Source organism: Orbicella franksi, chromosome 8 (assembly GCF_964199315.1).
Source record: "Orbicella franksi chromosome 8, jaOrbFran1.1, whole genome shotgun sequence".
Taxonomy (NCBI): Eukaryota; Metazoa; Cnidaria; class Anthozoa; order Scleractinia; family Merulinidae; genus Orbicella; species Orbicella franksi.
Window position 1 is genome coordinate 1446878 of NC_138152.1, and position 27695 is coordinate 1474572.

Genomic DNA, 27695 nt, shown 5'->3' on the forward strand with positions numbered 1-27695 from the left:
TCCACGTTAAATAAAGTATCGTATCGTATCGTACTGGCGATAACTGACACGAACAAGTATGTTTAAAACACCTTCATTTGATCGCTAATGAGTTACTTCGGGCATAAAATGGAGTATAAAACGTGTGAAATCTATTTTAAAATCTGAACGACAAGAAGTGTGATAGAGCTCAGCGTTTTCTTGTTGATATTCACTGAATTGTGTGCCGGTCTATTTCGACATCACAATGAATAACCTTGTTTGGTTTGCATTCATTTACTGCGACAAGAAAGGCACCCAGGAGTATACTATATTCGATTAATAATATTTTTCCTGCTTCGTGAGTTGGGCAGACCAATCTTTATTTTATATCGCAGATTACAAAAGGAGGCAGCCAAAGGGAAATTGTATAGAAATTTTTTGCATGTTAATCGCGATTTTCAGCCCTTCCGTTATGCCACTGCTATGATTAATATATCCATTGAAGTGTAACGGACGATAGGGTCGATAGGTGCTATCTTTAGATATCACACGCATAAGCACATTTATGCTCAGTCCTTCTTGATTTATTTCAGTGATGTATGGAAATTGGCCGGTTATACAGAAAGTCGAGTTCAAATAAACGCCCAACTTCAAACGAACATCAGCAGGAACTCAAATAAATACTGGGGTGTGTTAATTAAAACTCAACTGACCATACTGGTCGGGCGTTTATTCGGTCTGGCATTTACCCGAGTAAAAAAGTTGTCATCCAGTGGAACAGAAATAAGGCAGAGTTTCGGACAATGTGTGCTCTTGGTGACCGCTCTGGCCTAGAGGAAGTCACGGACAGTGCCGTTTTCTTTTTTTCTTTTTGGTGTCTACGTTAAAGTTTTCATTAATACAGTGTAATAGTGGTTTAGATAAACGCCTTCTGTGTTTAATGGAGAAAATACAGTATTTCTTATAAAGCAGAGGGAACTATAGTTTCATCATTTTCCTCTACATTGCTACACTTGGCCTCTGTGAAAACTGCGCTATACAGTTCAAACTCAAACTACAATGTGTACTGAGAGCGAGAGATCGAAAACAAATTAGCCTTATAAAAATTCTTGAATGCTGATCTAGTCAATCACTGCGCCAGTTTCTATTCTTTTTCAGAGCCCATGCAGAAACAGCCTTTGTTCTCGTAGTCAAAACAAAAATTGTGATCATGGTGAAAGCGTGTGAAAAACAAAACAAAACAAAACAGCGAATGAACAGTAATTGCGGCCAATATTTTCGCTGATTTGAAATCTATAACGACTTGATCAAGTGGGGGCGCTGTATTTCGCTATAGCCGAGAAACCATCGACCGAAAGGTTTAGTCGAAGTTACAAAAAGCTTGACCCAGAGAATAAACGAATCCTTTTCAATTCGTTATCAATTGTTCATAAGCAGTACACGTCTATTCTTCCTGGTTTCGTTACTCGTTCTAACTCGTTCTGCTTGACACATAAATTAGTGGAAACTACTGAAGTGTTCCTTGTTCCTAAACACCCTACTTGCCAAGCTGCAGCACTTTATTGAACTTGGAAAACTCACGGACGGCTTACCTAGTCTGTTGATTGCGGCCAAGATGAGGAATATTATATTTCTTCTTGTCTTCCTCGGTTCTTTAGCTGCAGGTATATCAGGTAACTGCAGTGTTAGTGGACTTCTTAGTTCGTATTTCAGACTGCCAGATCGATGTTCATTGTATGAAAATTTCACCGTTAGAACAGCAAAAACAAATTTTTGTCCCTAACAGTTAAATTAGTTTTTTTAACCAATCTAATAACTTAAGCGGCGTTTTGGAGGCGACGCAGTTTTGGAGGCCACACATTTCAAAATGTTCCCACATCCTCACCATACCGGGAAAAGAACAGCAGCAAAACACTGCTTCAAAACAAATTGTTGTACGTGGATTCAAGCACCAGAGTATCATTTTTATTAGTTGTTTCTAAGGCTTTAGTGGCTCAATAGTTTTTGTTCTTGAATCATGTGAATTTATGGTTGCTAATTTAAATTACTGGTATTGATTCTGAGAAAATATAATGATCTTTTGCGCGCTACGCATTTAGCGCCGTATTGACGACTTTTTTTACAGACCTGAATCTCTAACTTTGTTGTTTCTTTCCAGAGGTCAGACAGGAGCGTGAAATTCTGGAAAACGACGAGCAAGGCTCTGGTAAGCGAAAAGTCCATTGTCCAAATCGATTATTAGATAGAAATAAAGCATTTTAGTATACATTGACTAAGTGGGTGTTCTACAGTACTGTGAAAGTGAGAAAACTGACTGTGGAAAGATTGCACGAACATAAATCCTGGAAAAAAGTTGTGTGATAAATATTGGACAAATTATAGAAGTATAAAAAGTTGCACGAGCCTTAACATTGAAAATTTCTTTTGTCTAAACGCTTTCCGGTCTAAAAATACTAAAAAATTGCGTGAGTGTAAACATATTGGAAATTACGGGAGCCTAAAAATGTAAAAAAAAATTGCGAGCCTAAAAACTTATGAAATTGTGGGCGTCTATAAATATTGCGGAAAGTTCGCGAGTCTAAATACTATTTAAATCATCCGACTCTGAACAGAGAAAATATCAAAGAAAATGAGGGAATACTGTGAGAAATGTGTTAGAGTTAATACCATGGAAATGTTCCGAAAAACAGATTTGCATGCGTCTTAATGTTGTGAGCTTTGCCCGAGTCAGACAGTCTCGCTCTAGTTACTGCGGATAGGCTTCACAAGGCTGTATACTTAATTTGCGCGAGCCTTAACATTGGAAATTGTGTTCGTCTTAACGTTTTCGGATCTCGAAATACTGTAATGAGTTTAATCATAATAGAAATTGCAGGAACGTAAAAGTACTTACGAAATTGTGTCTGAACATTGCGGAAATTTCGCGAGTCTAAATTCTGCTTAAATCACTCGAGTCTAAACAGTGAAAATATAGTGGAGAAATGTGAAAATACTGTGAGAAATGTGTAAGAATTAATACCATGAAAATGTTTCGAAAAACAGATTGAGTTAGTTTAAGACCTTTGTCAATTGGATGAGTCTTACTGTTGTGTCAGATTGCGACAGTCAAACTTAAAATTGTGGTACTCTAGTTACTGCGCCGGATACTTCTCAAGTCTATATGCTACATGTATGAAATTATAGCGCGTCGAAACATCAACATTTTTTGTAGGTCTAAAACCTGTCAAAGTTACTCGAACACAAATTCTGTGAAACTTGCACGAAATTTCTAAAAAGCATCGAGCAAATTAAAACACTCAGAAAATCGCACGAATCTCAACAAAACAAAATTGTGTGAAGAATAACTTTGAAATTGCTCCAGACTAAGCGCAGCGAAAATCGAGGGAGTCTAAATGTGGAAATTGCGCGGACATAAAAAAAAAGTAAATTGAGGAGGGTAAATGTACTGAAAGTTGAGCAGTTAACATTCTGGTAGTTTAAATTGTATGAAAATTATATGAATCATCTGAATACTGTGGAAGCTGTGTGAGCTTAAATACTGTGGAAACTGCTCAAGGCTGAATACTGTGAAACAAAATTCTACTTATCTAAAAACTGCGGAAATGGGTGAATGCCGATACTAATGAAAATTCTTGAGACTTAACAACGCCAAATTAAAAAAAAAATTATTTACTACTGAAAATTATGTGAGTGCAAAGAAATTTTTTTAACAACCACATGTCAGCAAATTGCACGAACATAAATTCTGGAAAAAGGATATGATAAATATTAGGCATACTACAGGAGTCCAAAAAGTTGCTTGAGCCCTTAACAGCAAAAATTTCGTTAGTCTAAACGGTTTTGGGTCTGTAAATACTGTAAAAAATTGTATGAGTGTAAACATAATGAAAATTACTGGAACCTAAAAGTGTAAAAAAAATTGAGAGACTTAAAACTTAGGAAATCTTGTTGTGGACCGACGTCTAAACATTGCGCAAATTTCGCGAGTCTAAATTCTGTCTACATTACTGGAGTCTCAACCGTGAAAATATCGTGGAAAATGAGAAAATACTGTGAATAATGTGTCAGAGTTAATACAATGGAAATGTTCCAGAAAATAGACTGAGTTAGTCTTAATACTTTGGGAATTGCTTAAGTCTCAATGTTGTGTACATTGCGCGAGTCAAACTTAAAACTGTGTGGCTCGAGTTACTGCGGAAAATTCTCAAATTAATATACTACATGTACATGTATGAAATTATAGCGTGTCCAAAGACCATGATTTTTATGGGTCTAAGAACTGTTAACGTTCAGTTACTCGAATCCAAATTCTGAGAATCTTGCACGAATCCAAATTTCTAAAAAAAAATTGACCAAGTTAAAATAATTGTTGAAATCGCCCGAGTCCCGAGCAAATTACATAAGACCAAACGCAGCGCAAACAAGGGGAGCGTCAGTATTGTGGAAATTATTCGGATATAAAGGCTATGGAAATTTTGGAGTCTAAATGTACTGAAAGTTGCGCAGTTCTTAACACTGCGGAAGTCTAAATGGTGTGAAAATTATAACATTCTGAATACTGTGAAGCTGTGTGAGCTTAAATATTGTGGAAATTGCTCGAAGCTGAATATTGCGAAACAAAATTCTATACTAACTGAAAACTGGGAAAATTGGGTGAATCTAATTCAGTGGAAATTGGGCGAGTTGATACTGTTAAAATTGTGCGAAATAATGTGAAAGAGTACGCGAAAGTAAAAATGTCGTGAGAATTCTGAAGATATAAAAACTACTGTGAAACTGCAATAGCTAAATGCTGTGATAAAAACGAATTTAATAGAGTGAGAATTGTGTAAGTGTAAATGGCTAAGAAAACGAACAGGTCTAAATGATGTGAAAATTGTCAGAGTGTTAATAATTTGGAAGTTGCTCAGTTGAGTACTGATTAGAACTACGGAAGGATACTGATACTAAGGAAAATTCTGGAACCCAAACAGCAAACCAAACAGAAGATTTTAAAAATACTGAGACTACAGTTTCAAAAACATACCTGTGGGATTTGCAGGTCTCTTCATACTGTGAAACTATACGCATACTCGGCCTCAAACCAACTAAGATATGCACCTTGGCATCTTCTAAAAACTTACTTGAAATCTCCTTAAAAAATTGGGTATGCAATATATTCTTACTGGTTTACGCGTAGAACGCATTGACGGTAATTTTGTGGTCAGATGAGGGCCCAACAAAACACACTTCTTTCATTAAATTCCAACCATTCAAATCCTAATTGGGATAAGGTGATCAGTTGTGGTAGTGCTTGCTAGTATTTTTGATAAATGTGACTTGCTACTGTTTATTCTACACAATTCCCTGGCTTTTTAAGTGACTTCAACTACAGATGACTAATGGCGCTTGCAGCGACTGGCAAATTCCGAAACGAGACGAAACAAAATGAGCTCTAGGCGTGTCGCGACAAACTAGTGGGTGGGACTACCTTACAGGTCGTCTTCAAGGGTAGACAAGTAAACCACGGAAAACCAAAGTTGACGGTTATCGGCGATTTACTGCATCAAGATAAACGATCGTAAACTGAAATAACAATATGTAACGAATTTCTATCAATTTTAATTAGCGGAAAAGTAGCGTAACAAATAGTCAAAACTTACACGAGACAAACTAACGATTAGGAATCGATAACATAACGAAATTGAACAACAATACATCAAAAATAGCCAGCGTAAATACTACGCTAAGATACTAAATAAGATTCGATCACAGAAATACACAACAAAAGGAACTGATTAACAGCTCAATGCTTTCGAACCTAAAAGGTGGGCGTTCACTCTAGTAACGTTAAGAACATTTTCTAATTTAGACGACTAAATCGATCAACATTGTACAAATGTTCCTTTGTATTCCTTCGCCCATAGCTACAAAAAACGTAACCTAATCAAAATGACAAACGTACTCACATATCGGTCCCGCTTGAGCCAAGGATTAGGAAATCAAAAAACATCAAGAGTTCAAGGTTGACAAGGCCACGCGAGATGGAAAGAAAAACTATTTTAAAGGGACGCTAACTCAACTTTTATATGCGCGTGGTGGCGCTTAAAGGTCAGATTACAAAACCAATAAAAAAGAAGTAAACATTGTAACTACGTTCGTAACTAAGATAAAGAGACAATTATTAACTAATCAAAATTGGCCTGGCTAGTGTCCTTAACATGACTGTTCCTTACAAAGTGCACTGCATGACTCTTGCTTAGAGAAATAAAACCCCCTTATGCTTTCCTCAGATCACAACTCTGCCTCAATCAAAAGAATTAACTAAAACAGAGAGCTGCGACTTTGATAATGCATGTTCTTCTATGTTTCGAGTGAGTTTCAGATAATCCAGATTTTTATCGAATTTCACATGCTGCTCAGAGGTTTTTCCTAAAAGCCAGGATGGCGACCTACAGGTTAACCATTCAATATTGTAACACTCTTGAAGTAGTACAATCATCTTCATCATCTTCATCATCTTCATCATCAACTTTATTTGAAAGAAAAATAACGATTTTTTAAACGATTTCCTGTTTGTTTGAGTGGTTAAATCCCGTTTATTTCAACTGCCTTCTCAGGAGCTCAATGGGGTAAAGTTCATATTCCACAAAAGGGAAACAATGGCCTCTATTGCGAAGATGTGTCCTTCAGCAAGCGTTTTACCAAAGGATCGCCTGTGCGAGTGTACATCTCAGCCAATCACGGAGAAATTCCGTTGAAAGTCCACGATACGTCTTTTATTTGGGTGGAAGGCGTGACAACAAGCGGTTTCAAGGCCTGTTTAGTGCTCGGTGGCCAAGGTAACGGAGGTAACACAACCATTGATTGGTTTGCATTCCAAGGTTCCCAATCAGGAGTTTACGATGGATCGGCTAGTTTTAGCTTATTTACCACTGGAACGCAATGCAAAAAAGTGAAATTTCCTAAGGTAAGATTAAAAGAAAATTGGCAGCTTCGTATAACACATAGGACAAAGTAAAGAAGCGAGTTGTTTTCGCCTGATTATATTACATTTCCAAGCGTTACCAAATTTGTACAGGTTACATTAGTTTGAGTGAAATGAAATATTCTTCGTTGCTACTTCAACGCGTTTTTGATCTTGAAAGCTGTCAGGATATTTCTTAGGCAACGATGACATGCTTAACACGGTTATCTCAAACTGGGACAGCAGTTTCCTAAGCTACAACTTGTTACTATCTTGCCAATAACAGTTTGCCTAAATTATTTCAGAAACAGAAAACATGTACCGTGTTTCTATCGAGTTTTAGTATAAAATCTACTAGCGTTCTATCACGGATGCCGTGCTCTGATTGGCCACGCTACTCACTCTATATGCTGTGATAGATAGTGAGTAGCGTAGCAGTGTGCGCTTGTTAACGAATCAGCGAGCGTATTTTCTTAGGACTGCTTTCTAAATGTAAGTAGTTATGACAATTAATTTCCATTTCCTAACGTGACTACTTACTTTGTAGATTAGCGAGTTGTTTCCTGGAGAGCAAGGGTTATTTCAAACAAGCGCAGTTGAATGCTTTTTCATGTCGTTATTAGGCATTCAGATGATGACATTTTTCACAATACTGTTTAATATTTGCCAGGCCTTTTCAGCGATTCCTACAGTTCAGGTCACTGTCCAACATGGAACCAAAAAGCAAAAGCAGGATGCCATGCATGTTTGGATGGAAAATGTTACCATAAGTCATTTCGAAGTTTGCTTGCGTGAGTCAAGGGCATTAGATGGCGGGCACAACAAAATTGTAGTGGTAAGTTGTGTGGTGAATATTCATGAAAATGATTTTCATTCATTCATGAAATTGATTTTTCACATAAGTATTTTGATCGAGCTGTTAGCTCAAAGACGTTACGTTTCTAAATAACTGATTGATTGATTTGTCGATTCCAAGATTTACACAAAGGAGAGGGAGATTAGAAACATCTTCTGAATTATCCAGCCTTAGATATCCACCTTCCCCCTTCGTCAATAACAACAAACATCTGCTTTGACACCAATTAAATTCCATTTTCTATCTATTTACAAGCGATAATTTTAAAGTTAATTATTACTTGATATAATGCTACTTAATTCTTTTTCTTCATTTCGTTATTTAGAACTGGTTGGCGTACGTGAACTATTCATCCTCGTGGAAAGCTGAAGAATCACATAAGCTTGTATTTCCCAAGAGCGAGGTACCAGCTGCAGGAAATAATTATGCTCTGTGCATGGTATGTACACGAGTTTGTTTAACATCATTAACTGTTGGACATCAGAGTGGAATATGACAAAACCGTGATTTGGCTACCGTTTCGTTTCTGGTTTGAGTGACGTCACATCACGTGTCATTTTCCCGAGGGAATCTCACGTGTTTTTAGTTTTCGTTTTGTGAGTTTGTAGTTTAGTAGGTTTTTGTCAAAACAGCTCTTTAGCGTGTACTAGATTATTTCCTGTGATATTAAAACAGCTGACGGCACCTGTATGTGCTGCATATTATAATAACAGAATCAGAGCACATTTTGATATTAAATTTCAACTTCTTTTGTAGACTATCAAGTTTAAAGAGCCATTTTTTAAGCCTCCCGCGATACTCACAACAGTCCTCAATGGAGACAGCAACAGTGCCAACATACCTTACTCTTACAAAGGTCCTTTGGCAACCTGGCTCGAGGTACAGTCTCTTTATAGGTCGTTACAAACTTAAAGAAATCCTTAAACAATTTTAACACATTAAACAGTACCTAAAAAAAAAGCCCATTAAAAAATTCTATTTTTGCGTAAGGTCGGTGTTTGGTTTGACCCTTGAAGGTTGATTGAAATTTAAAATCGCATTTTTCACATTTTCCCATTAACGCCGATATTTGTCGGGGGACTATTATGACATATCTATTGCAGGTCTTATCAATCTTTCATCCTTTTGTAGGAAGTGAACAAAACTCACAGCCGAGTTTGCATCAAGGACAGCGTGGGATACAATGGCCAGAGAAACGATGTAATTGTGAACTATCTGGTTATCGGAGGTAACTATGGAACCAGTTTCCTTCTTTGTAGAACATGTTCTTTTCAGAACTACCCTCGTCCAGACGATCATCCTAAACGAACTAATGTTAATGGGCAGAATGCAGAGAGCTGTTCCCGCATTACCACTCTGTATTAACTAATCTCTTAACTAATCTCTTCACGTACGTCAGGAAACCAAACATTAGTTTTGTCCATCTCTCGCTTAATCTATTCAACATTCTTTTATAGTATACAGAATGTTTCTACAAGGCAACATTGATCAGTTTAGGTTTTTCCTTAATTAACATCTCTTACCTGTCAACAAGACCGAAAACACATGCTGGTCTCTTCTGCCTTCATCCAATAGGTCTATAGCGTCTTGAAAAAGTTAAAAAAAAAGCAACAAAGCGACAGAAGCAAAATAAATTGTGCATCCATTCATCTGTATACCTATTTCTTTTAGCCAATCCTTCCGTAATCAATCAAACCGTAATCCCATTAGCTAATCATTTTATTTACTATTTTTAGACCTTGATCCTTGCAGAGATATTATCTGCACATATCACAGTTACTGCAAAGCGTATACTCCTACCCAATTTAAATGCATTTGTGAAGAACATTGCCCGTCATACGAAGAACAGGTCTGTGCCTCCAACGGTCGCACTTTTGGCAACCTCTGCTTGCTACAGAAAGACATATGTACACGACGTGCAAACTACACGAAGTACCATCCTGGGAGCTGCACAGGTAATGGGAACTGTCCTCTCCTGTAGTAGCTTATCCAGTTCATGGACAGTTTTTGCAACAATTTTATAGTATAAGAATTGTGAAACGCTATTGTCTACATGAGCTATTTTTTCATACAAATTAAAGTCAGACAGTGGGAAGAACTGCCGGTTTTCATGTGACGTAGTCATATTCCAAAATTATCTTCTGAGGGTTCAGTTTCATCAGATATAAGACCCTCTAAGAACTTAGAACTAAGAACTTTAGCTTGACAGGGTCCTTCGTTTTCTAGTAGAGCACGTTTGAATTTCCAAGCTTTTGTGTTGTGTGGCGGCCGGAGAAGACTGTCACCTAGGTCAATCTGAAAGATCAGTTATTGCTAAAGTTTCTGTTAACTGAACAGTTCGAACAGTTCTTGCACGAGAAGAAGTATTAATTTCAATGTGCCAGAACTTAAGAGTAAAAACTTCGTTTCAACAGCAAAATTCAATGACAGATGTTTTTGTTACTTTACGGCCGCCATTTTGGTGTCCATCTGGTTAGGCACCGACATAAATTTGCGTGAAACACTTCTCCGAATAACATGCGAATGAAAAACCACACAGACCTAAATCCTGCGAGGTTGTTTATATATCAATCAAATATCATATATCAGATTCTTGACTTAATTTAGTTAATGGTTGCTAGTTTTATTTTTGATGGCACGACAATGAAAACCAGCCCTAAAGATAGAAGAGCTGACCGGTGAAAAAGACGGACGCGAATTATAAATTAAATGTACACGAAGAAGTAGTTACTTTCTGTTGCTGTTTTTTTTTTCCCTCGTAGGTTTTCCAGTTCAGAGAGGAAGGCACGAATTCAAAAACACTCCCTCCTGGGCACAAGATCAGTGTGAAGTTATCAAATTTGAACCGTTAATTTTTTATCCTCTGAAGATGATCTATGTGCAGCTCTCTGTGAATCATTTTAATTACTCTGATGCGAGTTTCGTGCACGAGGCCACCACACCTTGGGTTGAAAGTGTTAACAGCACTCAGTTTACAGCCTGTGTTACTCGAGCTGGCAGGAATGACTATCCAACAGATAGCTTTGCCACAATTGACTGGGTCGCCTACCAAGGTGCACCTCCTGGAGGAATAGCAGGGGAAGAAACGTTTTCTAGATGGTGGACTGGGACTAGTTGTCAAACAGTCACCTTTCCAAAGGTAACTGATCTGTTTTGGTTGTTACCTTACTGAAATATATTGCAATCATTTAAACGTAGCATTTCCTAATCTTAAGTGATTTCCCCGTCGAACAAGCCAGATTGCATGTCACTATAAAACTAGTATTCTTATTTTGTTTTGTTTCCTTTTTCTTAGGGGAAGTTTTCCAAGTCACCGACGGTATTTGCGACCGCTGAACACTACCGGTCTAGTCTAATGCACGATGCTGCCAGTGTGTGGCTCGAAGATGTCTCAGCGAGTTCCTTTAAGATCTGTCTTCGGGAACTACAAAACTTTGCTGGAGTTCATGACGACATCTCAGTGGTGTGTATTATTAAATTTAACGTAACGCATTGTCATCTAATCTAACACCTTAACTTAGTCTCACACTCACTCACTTATCCTCTTCGCTCCTGTGAGGGGAGCATAAGGCTACAACTTGGTCTAGTCTGGTCTATCAGTCAGTCAGTCAGTTAGCGAGTACGTCAGTAGGTCAGTCAGTCAGAAAGAAAGACAGTCACTCAGTCAGTCAGTCAGCTAGTCAGTGAGTCAGACAGACAGTCAGTCGGTCAGACAGCTAGTCAGTTAGTCAGTCCGTCAGCCAATGACTCATTTAGCCATTCAGACCGTCAGCGAATTTTCAAAATATAAGAAGAATGTAATTACCTAGAGTTCTATTTCTTAGCCACTTTTCTCGGTTACTGAATATTAGACGATGACAAGACAATCATCTGTATTTCTTTTTAAAATATGCGAGCTGTTACACCATGTGGTAGTCGTATGCAAATTATGTTGTTGCTGGTAACTTAGCACTAACACTGATCAAGAAACGGTATTGTAAAAACATCATTTAATATTTCTTCCACATATGGCAACGCTATTTTCATTATATTGCACCTTTTATTGTTGCAGAACTGGCTGGCCTTTGAAAAGCTTCATAGACCATTGTTTAAAGAGCACCATGATGTCGAGTTTCCTAACAACGTTTTGCCTTCAGAGAAGTATAACTACGCCTTTTGCAAGGTAGGCATCATATATTGTGCAGACAGTGAGTTGGGGAGATTAAGCTGTTATTGGCGAGGCTGGCGGCTTTCATTAAGAATGAAGTAAGCAACAAAACGTCATATGTTAAAGATTTTCTAGGTGCTATGACATCAGCTGAAGACATGCACGTGTTTCTTTTTAATGATAAACAGGATGTGAAGTTTGCTTGGACATACCCCAAGCCCCCAACACTGGTGATAACAGCCAAACATTCCAGCAGTGGTGCAAACTCAGGCGCAGAGTGTAACGGAATCGTAAGCTGGATTGAGGTACAAAAAAGAACTCAATCTACCTTAACAAAAAATAAAATATTAGATATTTCCAAGAGTATGAATAAATACAGTAACAAGTGTAATATTTCGTCAAGGTAGTGTCGCTAAACAATTTTGACTTAAATGATTGTTAACTACACCACAGTACTTTGGATATAGCAGGCCTCTCCATTCTGTCAGATTACTCAGTAGACGAAGGCGTTACATTTCTAAGGGAGTAACCGTTTATTACAGCTTGTATACCAGAATCCTTATTGTTTCTTTTCTCTTTCTTCAAGTTTATCACCGAAAACGGATTTCGAATTTGTGCCAAAGAACTCTTTGTTAAACGCTTCGATCCCATCACAGTGTCATATGCAGTGCTATCAGGTAAGCCCTCATTTCTATCTCCTTTGGGAATATGCACCTGTAGCTGTTTAAATTGATTTTATTACAGTTACATGAAAAAATGCGAAATAGACGAGTTCCACATGGATTGATGTTTTAAAATAGCAACTGAAAAAAAGCAAACAAATCCAGATTTTCAAAATGCGAAATATATAGCGACGCAACAACTCAATGAATGAATTAAATATATGCGAACGAACTAACAAACAGGTGAATGAAAGATTTAACAGCTTTTTAGAGACAATTTTTTTTCCCAAAAGGAATGGGGCTATTTCAAAGGATTTAGGGCATGTGGCATTACAGGAGTTGATTAAAAAAATGATGTTCAATATATTAGTAAATGGGTGAAACGAATCAATGATACGTTTTTTTATTTCTTGAACAGACATTTGCGAGAAAGACTGGTTCTACTTCAGAGGATACTGTTACAAAAAAGTTGCTCCCTGCAGTTCATGGAGCCTCAGTCAGGGAGCATGCTCTATACAAGGAGCTAATCTTCCCAGTATCCACAGCCAAGAAGAAAATGTGTTCGTTCAAAGTTTGCACGGAGGAGAAAAGTCTTGGTTGGGCCTGTCTGATATCAACACAGAAGGAAAGTTTGTGTGGACCGATGGAACATCTACTGACTTCCATCACTGGGCAAAATTCCAACCAAACAACTTTGCCAATCAGGATTGCGTGCATACTCTGGGTTTTCTTAAAGATCACGACTATGAATGGAATGATGTCAACTGCACAGACTGCCACAGATTTACTTGCAAGAAAGGTAAGTTTAAAACGCTTTCCTTGTTTTCTTAGTTTGATCGAATAGTTTAACCTTAGACTAAATGATGTAGAGAGGGTTAGAGTGGATGTGTAATGATGCTGCAGCAAGGTATCGACCAGTTGAGTTGTATCGTAGCACGGGTCAAGTTGAGTCACGAGTCAAGTTATTTTTTCTGTGTTATTTTTGGTCTTTCGGATTTTATTTTTATGAAAAAATGATGAAACAGAAGTACAAGAACAGCACAAGGTTTGACTCTTTTTTCACTGCCGATTACGAGAGTTAATTTCTGCTTTGATTCGCTGCTGCTTTTCAAAGAATAAAACATCCCTCGGCATCTATTAATTACACACAACTGATGCAGAGGTTCCATCCCAAGGAAGAGCCGTGAAAATGTTAGCATTTAGCGGGACTCGAGCGCTGTCTTGTTGCATCTACAGGGCACCCATACAAGAGATAATCATGTAGATTCCAACCCATGTCCTGTGGTCAAATTGGTGGAGGACATTGTTTTTCTGTTAAACACTTATTTATTTCATCAAAATAATCATAGCCAACGCATTTTTCTCTTGTGTACGGGTTTTGTGGAGAACGCTATCGCAAAATTAATAGATGGCGAGGCTCAGCGAGGAATTACCGGTAGTTTTAAGCTTATATTAGAGTATATTGTTTGAAAATGCAAAATGAAATCTTAGCTTCGCGATCGCGTCTGCAGTGGAAAACTGTTTTATGTCAGGCCTAACTGGCAGTTTTTTTACAAGAACAATTATAGTCAAACTATATCATTAAAAAAGTGAAAAAAGAAAAAAAAATTGAGACGAACTACAATGGGCGACAAAAGTAGCCGAGACGCTTTTAGAAAATGATGCTTTTCGAAATTTAAGCGCTTACTCTATTTTATTTGCATCTAGCTTTAATTCTCTGATAGGTCCGGCCCCCTAATTCAATGTTATGTAGGCGCTGTGGTCTGTACAGTCTAAGAAATAGGAAAATCAACATTGTTTGGGGGGAGGGGGGAGGGAGGGGGGAGGGAAATCGAAAATCGAATTTTACTGCCAGTGTCTCAACACTTTTGTCACCTATTGTAGTTTTGACTCGTGGTACGATTACACTAAGACCATCTGCATTTTGAAGCTTTTATTCAAAAGCGATGATAGATTAGCTGTTCTTTTAAATTTGCGTGTGTTTAATCGAATCCTTCAGAGGGGATAATTAGCTGGAAGCAATGATTGCTCTGTACCCAATTAACGAATGTCGTGCGAAAGTTGCAGAATGAACAACTGCTCATCACAAATGGACTTGTTCAACATGGCCGCTTTTTGGTTACTCTAGTGACGACTTTTAACACCACAAAATGATAACTTTTTTTCGTCTCCAATATATAAAAGTAAATTAGTACTTTTTTCTTTTCACTACAGATTACAATGAATGCGACAACTTCGGCTACAACTGTCCACAAGGCTCCTCTTGTGTGAACAATGATGGTTCTTACACATGTCGGTGTAATAGTGGATATCGGCGTAATGCAGCTGGCAACTGCTCGGGTTTGTACAGGTTTCCGTTCTATATGTGCCCTCTCATAATAACCTCTAATTTCATAATTAGTTGTAATTGTATATTTTGTTCTTATGAGAAAGTACTTTTTAAGGAACAGTCAAGTAGTTGAAGTAAAGTTAGGAATTTGTGTAATAAGCAGTATCAAGTCACATTTATCAAAGTTACTAGCACGAACTATCACAACTGATCTCTTTCTCCCAATTAGGAATTGAATGGTTGCTCAAATAATTCCGAAGAACTTGACACTCTTTGTAGGAACAGAAATGTTTTAAAACCCGGTTAAGACTGATATTAATTTTTTTGCCATCTCCTTTCTGAACGGGAATTAGGTCGTTCGCTTAAACCTCAGTAATGAATTGACATCATGTGGGACTCGTTAGGATTCTTAATCGGAGCTTCCTTTGTAATTTGTAGCACACGTTTTGTAGCAAATTAAGGAACTGTTTAATTCTTTACCTAAACAGATGTAGACGAGTGCAAGTTGGGGCTATATTCGTGCCACAAATTAGCCAAGTGTGTGAATATTCCTGGCTACTACGATTGCAGATGTAACACAGGCTACGGAGGCGACGGAAAATATTGTGGTGGTGAGTGCTCAAAATAGTCGTGGTAAAATAGTGAAATAATAGTATCGCTATTCCTGTTCTCCGAATGATGTTTTTCTCTCCTCTGTTGGCGCGAAATAAAAAATTTAACAATAAAAATAACCAAAGGATGGGGAATCTGACATAACTGTTGATTCAAGGAAACTTATTTCCAAACGAAAAAAAGAGCTGGGTTTAGGCCAATTCCATTAGCCGTGGAATTGGCCAAGAAAAATATACCATCTTCAACAAGCTTGGAGCTCTTTGTGTTTTCTCCCCTAGCTGTGATCTCTGTAAAGATTGAAAGGATGTCTGCTTCAAAGATTGGGTTTAAGATTTAGTTATAATTACACGTTTTTAGTTCACAATTCAAAGTGCCACCTGAACTGTTCTAGAGATTTTAACATGATAATCATATATCATATGTGCCTCGCAAGGCTGGAAAAATGAGATTTGAAGGAGAAATATAAACATCTAGTTTTCTTCCAGCGTACTTTCCCTTAATATTTTTTCTTTGCGCGAATATTCTAAATGCTATAATGCAATCGATAATTCTTTTGTGCATGACTGTGAAACTATCACAACTGCTTTTGAAAGTAGGAATTTAAAAGAGTAAGTTGTTGTCTCTCATTATTTCAATAGCTCCGGTGGTGAACTCTAGCAGCACCTGTCCAAATATGACGATCAATCTAACTACAATAGATGGAATTATACAGTCCAATAAGCTTGGCGAATTGTACGAAAATAACATGGATTGCCAGTGGAATATAACCTCAAATGCATGGGTGGAACTTACCTTCGATCGTTTTGACACCGAGTACCTTGACGATTACGTAACTGTATATGATGGCACTTCCCTCTCTTCTCCGGTTATTGACCAATTTAGTGGATCCGAGCGACCTCCTCCTCTCATCAGTTCAGGGAACAACCTTTATGTGAGGTTTACGACCGATGCCGCCCAAAATAAACAGTACAAGGGATTTCGTGCAATTTACCGAGGTAAGAACCGTTACATTTTAAATGGTGGCAAATCTGTGCAGTACAAAGGAAAAACTACTTTTACCCTAACGGATGGATCACCCTCATTTGTGACCAATCATGACCTATTATTGCACATGCGAACAAAAAAAATGACCAATGACGATTTGAAACACGAATTTAAGTTCAAGTGTGTTAGTGAGCATTGCTGGACTTCATTTGATAATCCACGTGTGCTTATATTCACTTTTTTTTTTGTTTCTAATAATTAGTCATAACAGGAGGATCGATCCGCATAAATAACAGCTCCCCTATACCACCACCTCAGGGAAGAGCAGAAATATTCTACGATGGGAAGTGGGGCACAATCTGCGATGACGCCTGGGATAAAAACGATGCTGACGTGTTCTGCAAGCAACTTGGTTACAATCACGCTATACGAGAATACAGAGGTGCCTTTTATGGTCAAGGAACTGGTCCAATATGGATGGATGACGTGGCATGCTCAGGGAGTGAGGCCCACATGCATGATTGCAGACACCGTGGATGGGGCAAACATGACTGCACTCACAGCCGAGATGCCGGTGTGATGTGCTCCTATGGATCTTCTAGCGTTCGTCTGGCGGACGGAGGTCTTCACTTTGGCCGTGTTGAAGTGTACTACGGTGGGCACTGGGGAACAGTGTGTCATGACGGCTGGGATATGAGAGATGCACGTGTAGTGTGTCGCCAACTGGGCTACAGCGGTGCTGCCTCCGCTACTTACTATGCAGCATTTGGTCGTGGCTCTGGTCGTATCTGGATGGATGATGTTAATTGTGCAGGAGGAGAGTCGTCGCTACGTAACTGTAAACAACGTGGATGGGGAAGTCATAACTGTGGCCATTGGAAGGATGCAGGGGTGGTCTGTAGTATCTAGATAGCTTGGAACGATATCAAAACGTTTTCGACTATTATTTTTGTGGGTTTTTCTTTTCGGGGGCCAATAATACTAATAAATAGAAGCGCTAATATTCCCGTTGGACATTTTGTTTCAGTTTCATCACAATCACTAGCCTCTCACATGTATTGTTTATCTCGGGTCCTCAGTTTCTATGACTCCCGATAACGGAGAAAGAATATCCAAAAAGATGCTCGAGCAGTGTATTTACCACAATGACTACTTTCCCGCGGGTTTTCTATTTTTAAAGGTTTTTTTTTAAAGCAAATCTGGATACCCGTTCATGGCGAACGTAAAGGGCGCGAGGCAAAGTAAGCAAACACTAAAACTGAAAATTGCATCGGGAAAACAAAACCGTACGGTGAGAGTATGCTACAGATTGCTTATATTTACGAGTCGATCTTCTTCTTGTTATTATTTGTTTTGTTTTTTTGTTTTTTTGCCTTCTGTTTTCAATTTCGGGATGATCACCTTGCTTCTGAGCCAGTCAAAATTATTTAGCATGCTCAAAGTTTATCTTCAGTATTATACAGTAAAGCAATTAGGTAGTTTGTCATAGGGGCTTGTAAGGTGCGCTGATCCGTGATAGAGGGGTAAGCATTTTTGTGTTTGAATTTGCCAACCTAGGAAAACATTATGAGAGACTCTCAATGTATCTACACCGAGCGGTCACAAATTCTGAAGCACAGTTAGGCTTCAATCCTGTTTTTCTGTTATTGATTCAGAAACAACTATATATAGCCAGAGGCACTCTTTAGAATAACTTACTGCTAAATTGAATCAACATTCAGTCAAATATTTTGTCATATTAATCTAGCAACGTATATTATTTTAATTGCTTAAAGTTAAACAAACAACTAGAGTCGTAAACAGTTGGCGAAAAGTATGAAACCTGGCTCGTGTGATCAGACATCGGTAAGTTAAATCATATCTAGTAACTGTTTATTCTTAGCTTTAAGTTTCGCTAAATGGCTATAGTGAAATCAATACGTGCCATTCAATAGGTTTAGAGCTACAAGAGCCTACATCACACAGTTAATCAGTTTTGGTTATCCCTGGCTATTAGAGGAAAACTATTATTTAAAGGAATCGACTTCTCGTTATATTAGTCAAAGAAACAGAACGGAAATAACAAGTTTTCAAACAACCACTATGGCAACGACAAGGACGACATCGATTACTTGTAAGTGTAATTCTGCTACCAAATCCCCCGAATTTCCTGAGACATGTTCAGTCTGACTTAGACTTCCCTCAGCTGAATATGTAAAGCAACGTTAAGTTTGTAGTTGCTGTTCCAGAGTTCGGTAAACCCCTCACAGGTATGGTACATGGTTTCACCGACTATAATTTTGCAGAGAACCTCCAAGAATGTAACACACGTTAAAGTCATTTGCTCGTTGTCGTTGCCGTTGTCATTCCGTGGTTTGCATGCTTAATGTCCTCAGTATAACACAATAAACGTGGGAAAAACCGCTGCAAAAAATAGTTACTTAGTAACTGTTTCTATCGAAAAAGTAATAAATACAGCTGTTGGTGTACTTAATAGTTTCTTGCCCCTGGCTCATTTATTTAAAACTCCTCACTACTACAAAGGAATCCGTTGGACGAAAATTTAAATCTAACATCCATTCTCTGCCTTAAGCCTCACGTTTCGCGCCTAGGGTTAGGATTAGGGTTATCTAGTCGGAGATTTAGAGGTACTAAGATCCTGTTTGTGGGCGTAGCTTGAACGTTTTCACCCTTAGGAGGTACCAATTCTAAAACAGCACATTATCTTCTGTCATATTTTTTTCAGCTCAACACCCTAAGAGGTACAGTAAAAGTTCCCACTGTGGACCTTTTCAGGCTGAACACCCTAATTATAAGAGGTAACAAACCCGCTCTTTAACCACTAAAAGGCAACACGAACACCCGTCCTTTTTACATGGGAGTCCGGCTTTGCCCCGTTAGAGCACATGCGGGTCGTGCATGCTGGCAGTGTCACGCTAGTGAAACAATTGATTAGAGAACAGAACTTGTATCTCTGCCGTTGACGGCGTGCCATTTCACTTCGCAAAACAGGATTGTCACCCGTCTTCGAAAATTTTGATTTGGACCTGGGAAATTTAAAGTACTGCTTATGAAGTGATTGAAGAAGGCACACGTGGAAAGCTGATCACTAGAAAACTGACTTCATTTGATCGCTGAAAAGTACTAGACCGTAGTACTCACGACGCAATCAATGAAATCTTTGAACGCGTGTTGCCCTTTTCACTTCAATGTCTGCTCGTTACTTCGGCGACTCGTCGCTGAAAAGCCCCTTCAAAGCCGATTAATTACTAATATTAAAGTCTAATTCCATTATCCGAAGTTTACGTTAAGAAGTTACTCATACAACAGATTCTGCCATTTACACCATGCCATAGAAAATACAAGTAATCAAAATACAGGAAAGCCGTTGTACATTCGACGGTATTACATCCAGCCATCCCGTCGTGCCCTGCGCGTACGTCACATAGATTGTGTTTGCCTCTGTATTTTATATGGATGGCACAAAAAATTAAACAACGCTCTCTCGTGGTTTATAATGGTAATAGGACTGAGTGGAGTCCAATTCGGTCTGTAATCGTACGAGTGATTAACAAATCGGACGACCGCGAAGCGGGAGTCCGATTTGTTAATCACGAGTTTATCACGAGTTACCAGTTAATCAAAACTGTGACAAAATTCGAGAAACGAACAAGCTATCGATTGAGTTTACTCAACAAAGTGCACCGCAACAGCGCACGCAAAATGACGTGTACTGTCCAATTACAAGCATGACGCGTCCACTGTCCAATTAATGCTCAAATCGGGATGCTGATAGCCAATCACGTTCGAGAATTTTGTTGAGTTTTGATTAACCATGAAATATCACATTCGTTACTTGTATTTTCGTGGTATAAACTAAAGCTGATAAGTCTGCGAAACCAAAGGACTTGCCTGTGCAATAGGATCACTGATTTCATGCTTTGTCTCGTTTTCTGCCTTTGGTGGATGGTGGGGGGCGGGGGGGAGGGGGGGAGGAGGGTGGGAGACAGTTGTCCTTAAGACGCTTGCACTTCTTATTGTGCTTGTTATTCTCATATCATTACATTATTTTAATGTGACGGAGCTCTAGACGGATGATTTATTACTTTACGGCCGCCATGTTGGTACCCGTCCGAGGGTCACCAACATGGCATCTCCAAACAAAACTCTATAAATTTGTGTGAAACACGTCTCCGAATAACGCGTGAATGAAAAACCGCACAGACTCGGCTAGGTTGTTTGTATATCATCAATCATCTATCATATCCCAGATTCTTGACTTTATTTATTGAATGGTTTTTTTTTTTGCGAAAACCAGCACTTGTCAATTTTAGGCGTTCTCTCTCCTCTGGTAGAGCTTCTAGCGATCGGATTTTTCTGTGATTTGTTAGTGGAAACCAATTCTGTCGGGTGGTTCTTCCAGTCCAGGATTGACTTCATAATTGATTAAGCAGCATGCCAACGTTTGGTTAACTCAGTATTCGGAGGTTTATCAAGAAAGAGCTAACCTAGAATTTTAGTTTATATACGTTTATTTTTTTTTCTAGAAGTGATTGATTCGAAAAGGGATAACGAATCTTAGACTTCAAAAATTTCCGTTCATTCCGTTTTGTTCCATTCTCATGGACGCATGAAGATTGCAGACGGGATTATTCATATTACAAACCCCGAGCTAACTCTTGCAGACCTGCAGCTGAACTCACGCAAGCAAAGTTATGTAAATTGGATAATGACATTTCTTCGACAAGTATTAAGATCATTGCTAATTAGAAGAAGTCGATTTTTATTCATTATGCATCTAAGCGCACGGATATGAGCAATTACGTAGGATTAATCTAAGTTTATTTACACGAGCGTTATGTTTTCAGAGTCGTCAGGAAACTGCCCAATGCAAGTTGTGACAACTGCTAAATTTCTATACAAAACAGAACGTGACAAAGGCATCAAAAAAGAATTAACACTTGGAGTTCATTTAGTCGGACAAGCACAGGAGTTAACAAGGAGTTCGCATGGATGACATTAAATAGTGTTTGGAGTGGTCATTTAGATTGATATGAGAGAAGTAAGTACTCACGAATTTATATCTGAGCATGTAGTTGATGCTACTGTTATTCACTCGTTTCAATAATATCCTAAGTCTAGCTTATCTGTTATTTCCTGAGAATCTCGTTGCTATCTAGATCAGTCTTTTCAATTATTCTACAGTTTAAGACCTAGCCATAAAGTTATCATTCAATTGTAACTAAAAAGACCAAAAATAAGCCGTCGTAGTCCATGGGTTTCCATCAGAATACGCATGCAGAATTTGGGAAATAGAGATTACTCCATGGAAAACGCTCGTGTACGAAAATATAAGAGCTGAGTAGTATGAGAAAACGAACGTGTAGGCGCAGCGAACGATTGAGTTTTGTGATGCAATCAATGAGTGAATAAAAGTCGAACAAAGCATTCTCAATGCTATAATTTCTTTATTTTATTGGCTTGCTGAAAAACTTCAGTGGAATATAAATTAGGTTTTTCTTATTTAAATCCTTGTGTCATCTAGATAAGTTCACTTTTGCCTTGAAAATGATGTTAGAAACATCGAATCGTCGGGCAACTTTAATTTTAATATTTTATTGGTATTGAGATTACAAATATTATTAACTTGAAACACTAAAAATTACAAGCTTTATTCGTGTTCCCCCAACCTCCCGCGTGGGCTTATTGCGTCCGTAAACTCATAGAAAGAGTGGTCTGTTACTTAAAAGGAATACAGAAATTCAAAAATGCAAATTTGTTTTAAAAATTGATGGGGTTCAGTAATGATTTCTTTATACACCTGGTGGCACAGTTTCTACTTAGCTCTTATTAACCGAGCTGGAGGTCTGTATGGGAGAATCCTGACCGAGGTCGTGAGTATAGACCGAACGCAGTGAGGTCTGCATACACGACCGAGGTCAAGATTCTCCCATACAGACCGACTTAGCTCGGTTAATAAGATGTTTATTATATGACAAAGAAGTGCGAGAAACTTGAAAATAGCTACCCAGTTGAATCGCAAAAGAAAACTATAGTTGCCATGTGATTTTGACAGGCATAACTATTTGTATTTCACAGTTCTCCTTGGCTGCCTGCTGAGCTGAGCTGCCTGCTGAATCATGTAAAGAGATCAAGGACAGTGAAGGAGTTCAAGCGGTCAGCGGCAATTACTGGCTACATTCATTTAAACAAGGAAAGTCAGTGCTTACTTTCTGCGATATGAAGACAGAACGTGTCTTGATAAATTCCTTGGTTTTTTATTAAGATAAGCTAGTTCAAAGAGAACGATCTCTGCTGCAATGAAACCCTCGATTGAGCGCTCCCTTCGAATAAGCGCCCCCCATCTTCTCCCTCCCCCAGCGCAAAAATCTCCGGCAGCCATTCATTCGCCTTGGCTGAGGGAGGCACTGTGAGAGATAAGTGTCTTGTCCAAATACACAACTCAGTGACTCCGACCAGGGCTCGAAACCAGACCCCTCGATCCAAAGCCTAACATGCTAACCATTAAGCCACCGCGCCTACCGCAAAAAATTATTAACTTTTTTACCAAGGTTTCTCAGCAGTACAAGTAAGATATACATGGAGCGTTCAGAAACCACACGATGTGTTTGAAGTTCACATTGTATTAACCAAGACATGTTTCGGATGAAACATTATGGATCGTCAGTTTACAAGAATAGCAATAGAAAATGAACAATAAATGGTTGAAAATAAGAATAATTAAGCATTAAGGCCCGAAACATAAAAAGGTAAAAATACAACACTAAAATAACAAAAACTAATCAGTATAAAAGGGATGATTTAAGATGCCTAACTTGGGAATTTGAAGAAGACTGCCCCCAAAGGATGTGCATGGCTTCCTTAACTTTCAATCGGAAGCTAGTGGAAGCCGAGGTAAGATTGCTATTCTTGTAAACTGACGATGGATGATGTTTCATCCGAAACATGTCATGTCTAAGACAATATGAATTTCAAATACATCGCGTGGTTTCCGAAAATCATAACTAACATTTTAATAATAATTAACACATGTGCACATTGCGGACCTATGTTAGCGTTATATTGACGCCCACTTATGCCAGTATCCTTCCATTGCAGATGTGGATGAATGTGTTAACGACTTACATGCCTGTGACGTCAACAGCTACTGCAGCAATGCTGTGGGATCCTACATTTGCAAGAGTCACCGTGAGTTTGATATACTTAATCAGGACGCTTAATAAGACTTCTCCGAGCCCCTGAGTTGAACACAGTGTAAAGGTGCCGGAAATTTGAGAAAAAACGTTCTTCTTAGCGAGGCTTCGAGGTTAGTTTTGAGCATCTGACGTCATCATGCATAAAGCCTATCGTCTGGTAAATTTCTACAGCCCTGGGTTGGGTGAGGCATTACAGCAAAATAAGAAGTTCATAATCATTACGGTCAATCAGTCTACAGCTTGAAAATTTAATCTTCAAAAATAACAAAATGACGCTGACTGCGAATCGCCCCCAGAATCAACTGGTCAACAACACCAGTCGCAGCAGTTTCTAACATCAGTAAGATTACACGAGACAACCTAGACACCCTTAGTTCAAACAGTTTACTTCAGCTATTAGAAGTAACATCACCGCACCTGCTGTTTTGTTTAACCAGGGGGCCTTGCTACATCCATAATTCTTGACGGTCAGCTAGAGCACCAAAAATATGTGGAGACGCTGGCGCTCTATTTTGACCCAGTCCTCATGAACGCATCCTTGAGCAAGTTTGTGAGGTGTTACCATGCTAAGACAGATGGTTGGCAAACTACAACGTTTCACGCCAAGTGCGATGGAAAGGGACCCACTGTTACTATCATCAAAGTTAACGACTACATATTCGGTGGGTACGCGGACATATCTTGGCATAGTAAGTATCATAAATGATAAAATATCGAAATAGTTATCGTAGTTTGTTGATTAATAATATACGCGCAAAAATTTCAGCATACCGATTGGCTAAGAGCACGTCAATTATTCCCAAACAATGTATAAAGTTGAAATGGAGCAAAAAAAGAGATGATACTGAGTGCAGAAACTTGAAAATAAATTTTATATTATTAACAAGTTATCAAATTATAGTTTTTCTCGTGTAATCTGGAATAAATAAGCACTCGTAAGGCCACAAATTGAATTCGCCCTTCGGGCGAACATGTAAGAAATCTGTAGTTGTTATTAAAAAAAAGAATTTTTAAGAAGAAAAAACAACAAGTTATTGATAATGTTAAGACTGTTAAAGCAAAATCAAAGTGTGCTGACTTGGTACTTTCACTTATGATTGTCTGTTTTGCTATATTCCTCAGCTTCTGTATATTCCTGTTTTGTATTCGGGTTCGGAGTACTACTATGGAATGCGCAATAAATCGGGACAAGTGTTCCACGCAACTGCCTTATTAGGACTGAACTAAACTATTCTAGTATGTACAATGATATAATGGTATAATCGCGTGACTGCGGTTTAGGTTGTGCTATTCAATGATTACAGATTATCTAGTAAGTAAAGTAGACATAAAATAGGAACAAACAAGACAATTCCGTCTTTTTTTGGATGGTGAAGTTAATAAAAAAGCTCTGTGCTTTGTGATTTTCATTTATTTTCAGGTTCTTGCAGCTACTCCTCTGCAGCCAAAGCTTTCATTTTCTCGTTCTACAACACCAATGGATACGATCCTGTCAAACTGACACAGTACCAATATCTTAACAAAGCCATGTACAGCTAATCCAGTTATGGACCTACGTTCGGGGGAAACCTTGGCCAGCACGACACCTACACACCAAACCATGCTGTGAACGGACAAACTGCTTTCACCTACTGTGGCTCTACTTACTCTCCCCCCCCCGGGGAACTCAGTTGGTTATTGTTCATACTTTGCTGGAGACAGCCACTTCACTCCGACTGATATTAAATAGTTTTACGAGACAACTTCTTAAAATGCAGATCCTATGGTTATTAGCCTGTTCCATGCTCTCGGTCAGTGGGGACCACCGAAAAAGCGGGAGGACAATGAACGGTGTCTGGGAAAGAAAATGGAGAGGGCGGCCCAGTTCTTTTTCTCTCCCAGATCCTGCTGGTAGTCCGCTCGCTTTTTCGCCCGTTCCCATTGACTAAAAGCATGAAACAGCCTACTGAATATATCGTGAGTTTGCTGTTACTGTCCTGTTATAGATTGTAATTGCAGAAGACGTAAGTTGTCAAACTATCTTAAAGTGCAATTCTTGATTTTCTTTCGAGAATAAATATAGGTTAATGTATGAATGCGAGCGCAACTAAAGATTTACAATACGAATGCCTTATGGTATTTGACAATTCTCTCAAAACTGCACGAGCCTTTATGCGAGTGCAGTTTGCAAGGTTTTTCAAATATCACGAGTAGTGTAAATCCCTAATTGCTTGAGGCTTCATTCGCTTCATACAATTACTCTTTTATTATTGTTAATGAAACATTTGCTTGCCCTCAGCTATTGACAGTAAAGTAATTTTCTCAGTCATAAAATAAGCTACAAAATCACTCTGACCATTCCTTACATGAGCAAATATCATATGCATAACGAATTTCCCAAGTGTTGTAGAAGCGCTAAGCTTCTATTGTATTTAGCAAAATCAGGCGACATCACCACTCAGGATAGTGTTCAAACCGACTGAAAAAAATAACTCGTTGAGACAGGCAGCTATGTTAGCGTTTACCATATTTACCATAACATAAATAGTCTGATCCCTTTTAGTATTTAACATTACCGCTGGACCTAGAGTAAAATCTTCACCAATACTGGTGGGAAGGTGCCTGAAATTTTAGAATGAAACAATAGGCAGGTACATACATACATACATACATACATAAACTTTATTTGAGTGTCGGAGTATTTAGCTAAAGATAACTAATTGGGGACACTAACATAAATACAAATATAAAATATAAAATACTAATATTATATAAAATATAAAGGTAGTTAATAATTAAAAATATCTTTTGTAGGTAGTAAACAGGTTATCTTCTCGCTGGATTCGTGAACAATTCACTTTAGATGATACACTTAAAAATGCTGACCAAAATTGCTAGCACACAGTTAAGACTGATAGAGGATATTACACCTACGACAGCGCGAAGATATGAATTTCATTTTCGAGTGGTGAAAGCAATATTTTACCAACGAGCGCAGCAAGTGAGTAAAATATTGTTTTTAACAACAGAAAATATAATTCAAATCAAAAATATAATTCAAGTAGACTGTAAAACAGTCGTTTTCGGACGTTTTCGGAAGGCGCTAAGCGCCGTAAGCGCGATCCTCGCGTGTGAAGCGCGCGAGTCTCACACGCCCGTAGGACGTATTTTCTCTCGCCGTTTTTACACTCGCTCCAGACATTTTGTTCGAACATTGACCGTCGCTCGCGTTCGCAAAAAATCCGACTGTTTTGCAGTCTAATCTTCAAGCCTTCGTCTAATTTTCTTTATACTCTGTAGACAAACTGACTGTTTGCGCAAACAAGAGTGAAAAAGCGGGAAATGACGCCATCAATATCGTCACTAGCAAGGATATGGAAAATACGCCACCCAGGTCCCGGATGTAGTTTCGTATGAATTTTACGAGTGTTATATTTTCTAGTAAAACACTCGTGTCTGTATAAAAATGAAAAAAGTATTTCAAGACATTTGGAATTAAACTGGTATCATTTTACTCAGTTTGAGAATTTGAATTTGAGACTTCCACAATTCTAATTCTAATAAAAAATATACCAGTGGACATTAACTCAAAGGGAAAAAAGGTCAATTTTCTGTGCACAAATATCACTCTAATATTGAAAGATAAGAGCATATAGTTATAGTTCACTTATCCGAGGAGTCGACCATTTTACCGATGTCGGGTCAAGTATTTCTGAGTTTTTCATTCAAACAAACTAGCAGGTTCTGAATGGACCTCACGGAGAGGAGATCTTATGAGATGTGAAGTTTAGATCTTGAACGAATCCCACCATTAAGGGTCATTCTTAGACCCTTAATTAAGCCTGATTCACACTTGTAAGATGAGCACTAGTGTAAGCGCAAGCATAAACAAAACTTGCACTTATTTCACTACTGTTATGCTTATTTAACAAGTGCGAACTGGCGTGAAATAAGCATAAGCGCAAGAATTCAACAAATCACCATCTTGTTTCTCCTGCGCCGTAACTAGCACTGCGCATGCTT

General features: G+C 38.5%; 1 protein-coding gene across 1 annotated transcript; it reads left to right on the top strand.

Annotated features, from left to right (window-relative positions):
- Positions 1-1116: 1116 nt before the first annotated feature.
- Positions 1117-20238, top strand: LOC145496183 (uncharacterized). Its single transcript, XM_081475841.1, has 18 exons — positions 1117-1634; positions 2120-2167; positions 6561-6910; positions 7578-7742; positions 8089-8202; positions 8520-8642; positions 8895-8991; positions 9500-9718; positions 10526-10902; positions 11059-11226; positions 11815-11925; positions 12099-12215; positions 12497-12587; positions 12991-13371; positions 14787-14912; positions 15390-15512; positions 16152-16508; positions 16760-20238. The coding sequence occupies exons 1-18, from the start codon at positions 1577-1579 to the stop codon at positions 17404-17406; spliced, it is 3672 nt and encodes a 1223-aa protein (XP_081331967.1). The 5' UTR covers positions 1117-1576; the 3' UTR covers positions 17407-20238.
- Positions 20239-27695: the final 7457 nt, after the last annotated feature.

Bases quoted from the DNA above. Each gene is read 5' to 3' on its own strand.
- LOC145496183 (XM_081475841.1), top strand. From the start codon at position 1,577: ATGAGGAATATTATATTTCTTCTTGTCTTCCTCGGTTCTTTAGCTGCA. The intron at 2,168-6,560 runs GTAAGCGAAAAG...CTGCCTTCTCAG, and splicing joins AAACGACGAGCAAGGCTCTG to GAGCTCAATGGGGTAAAGTT. The intron at 8,992-9,499 runs GTAACTATGGAA...TACTATTTTTAG, and splicing joins GAACTATCTGGTTATCGGAG to ACCTTGATCCTTGCAGAGAT.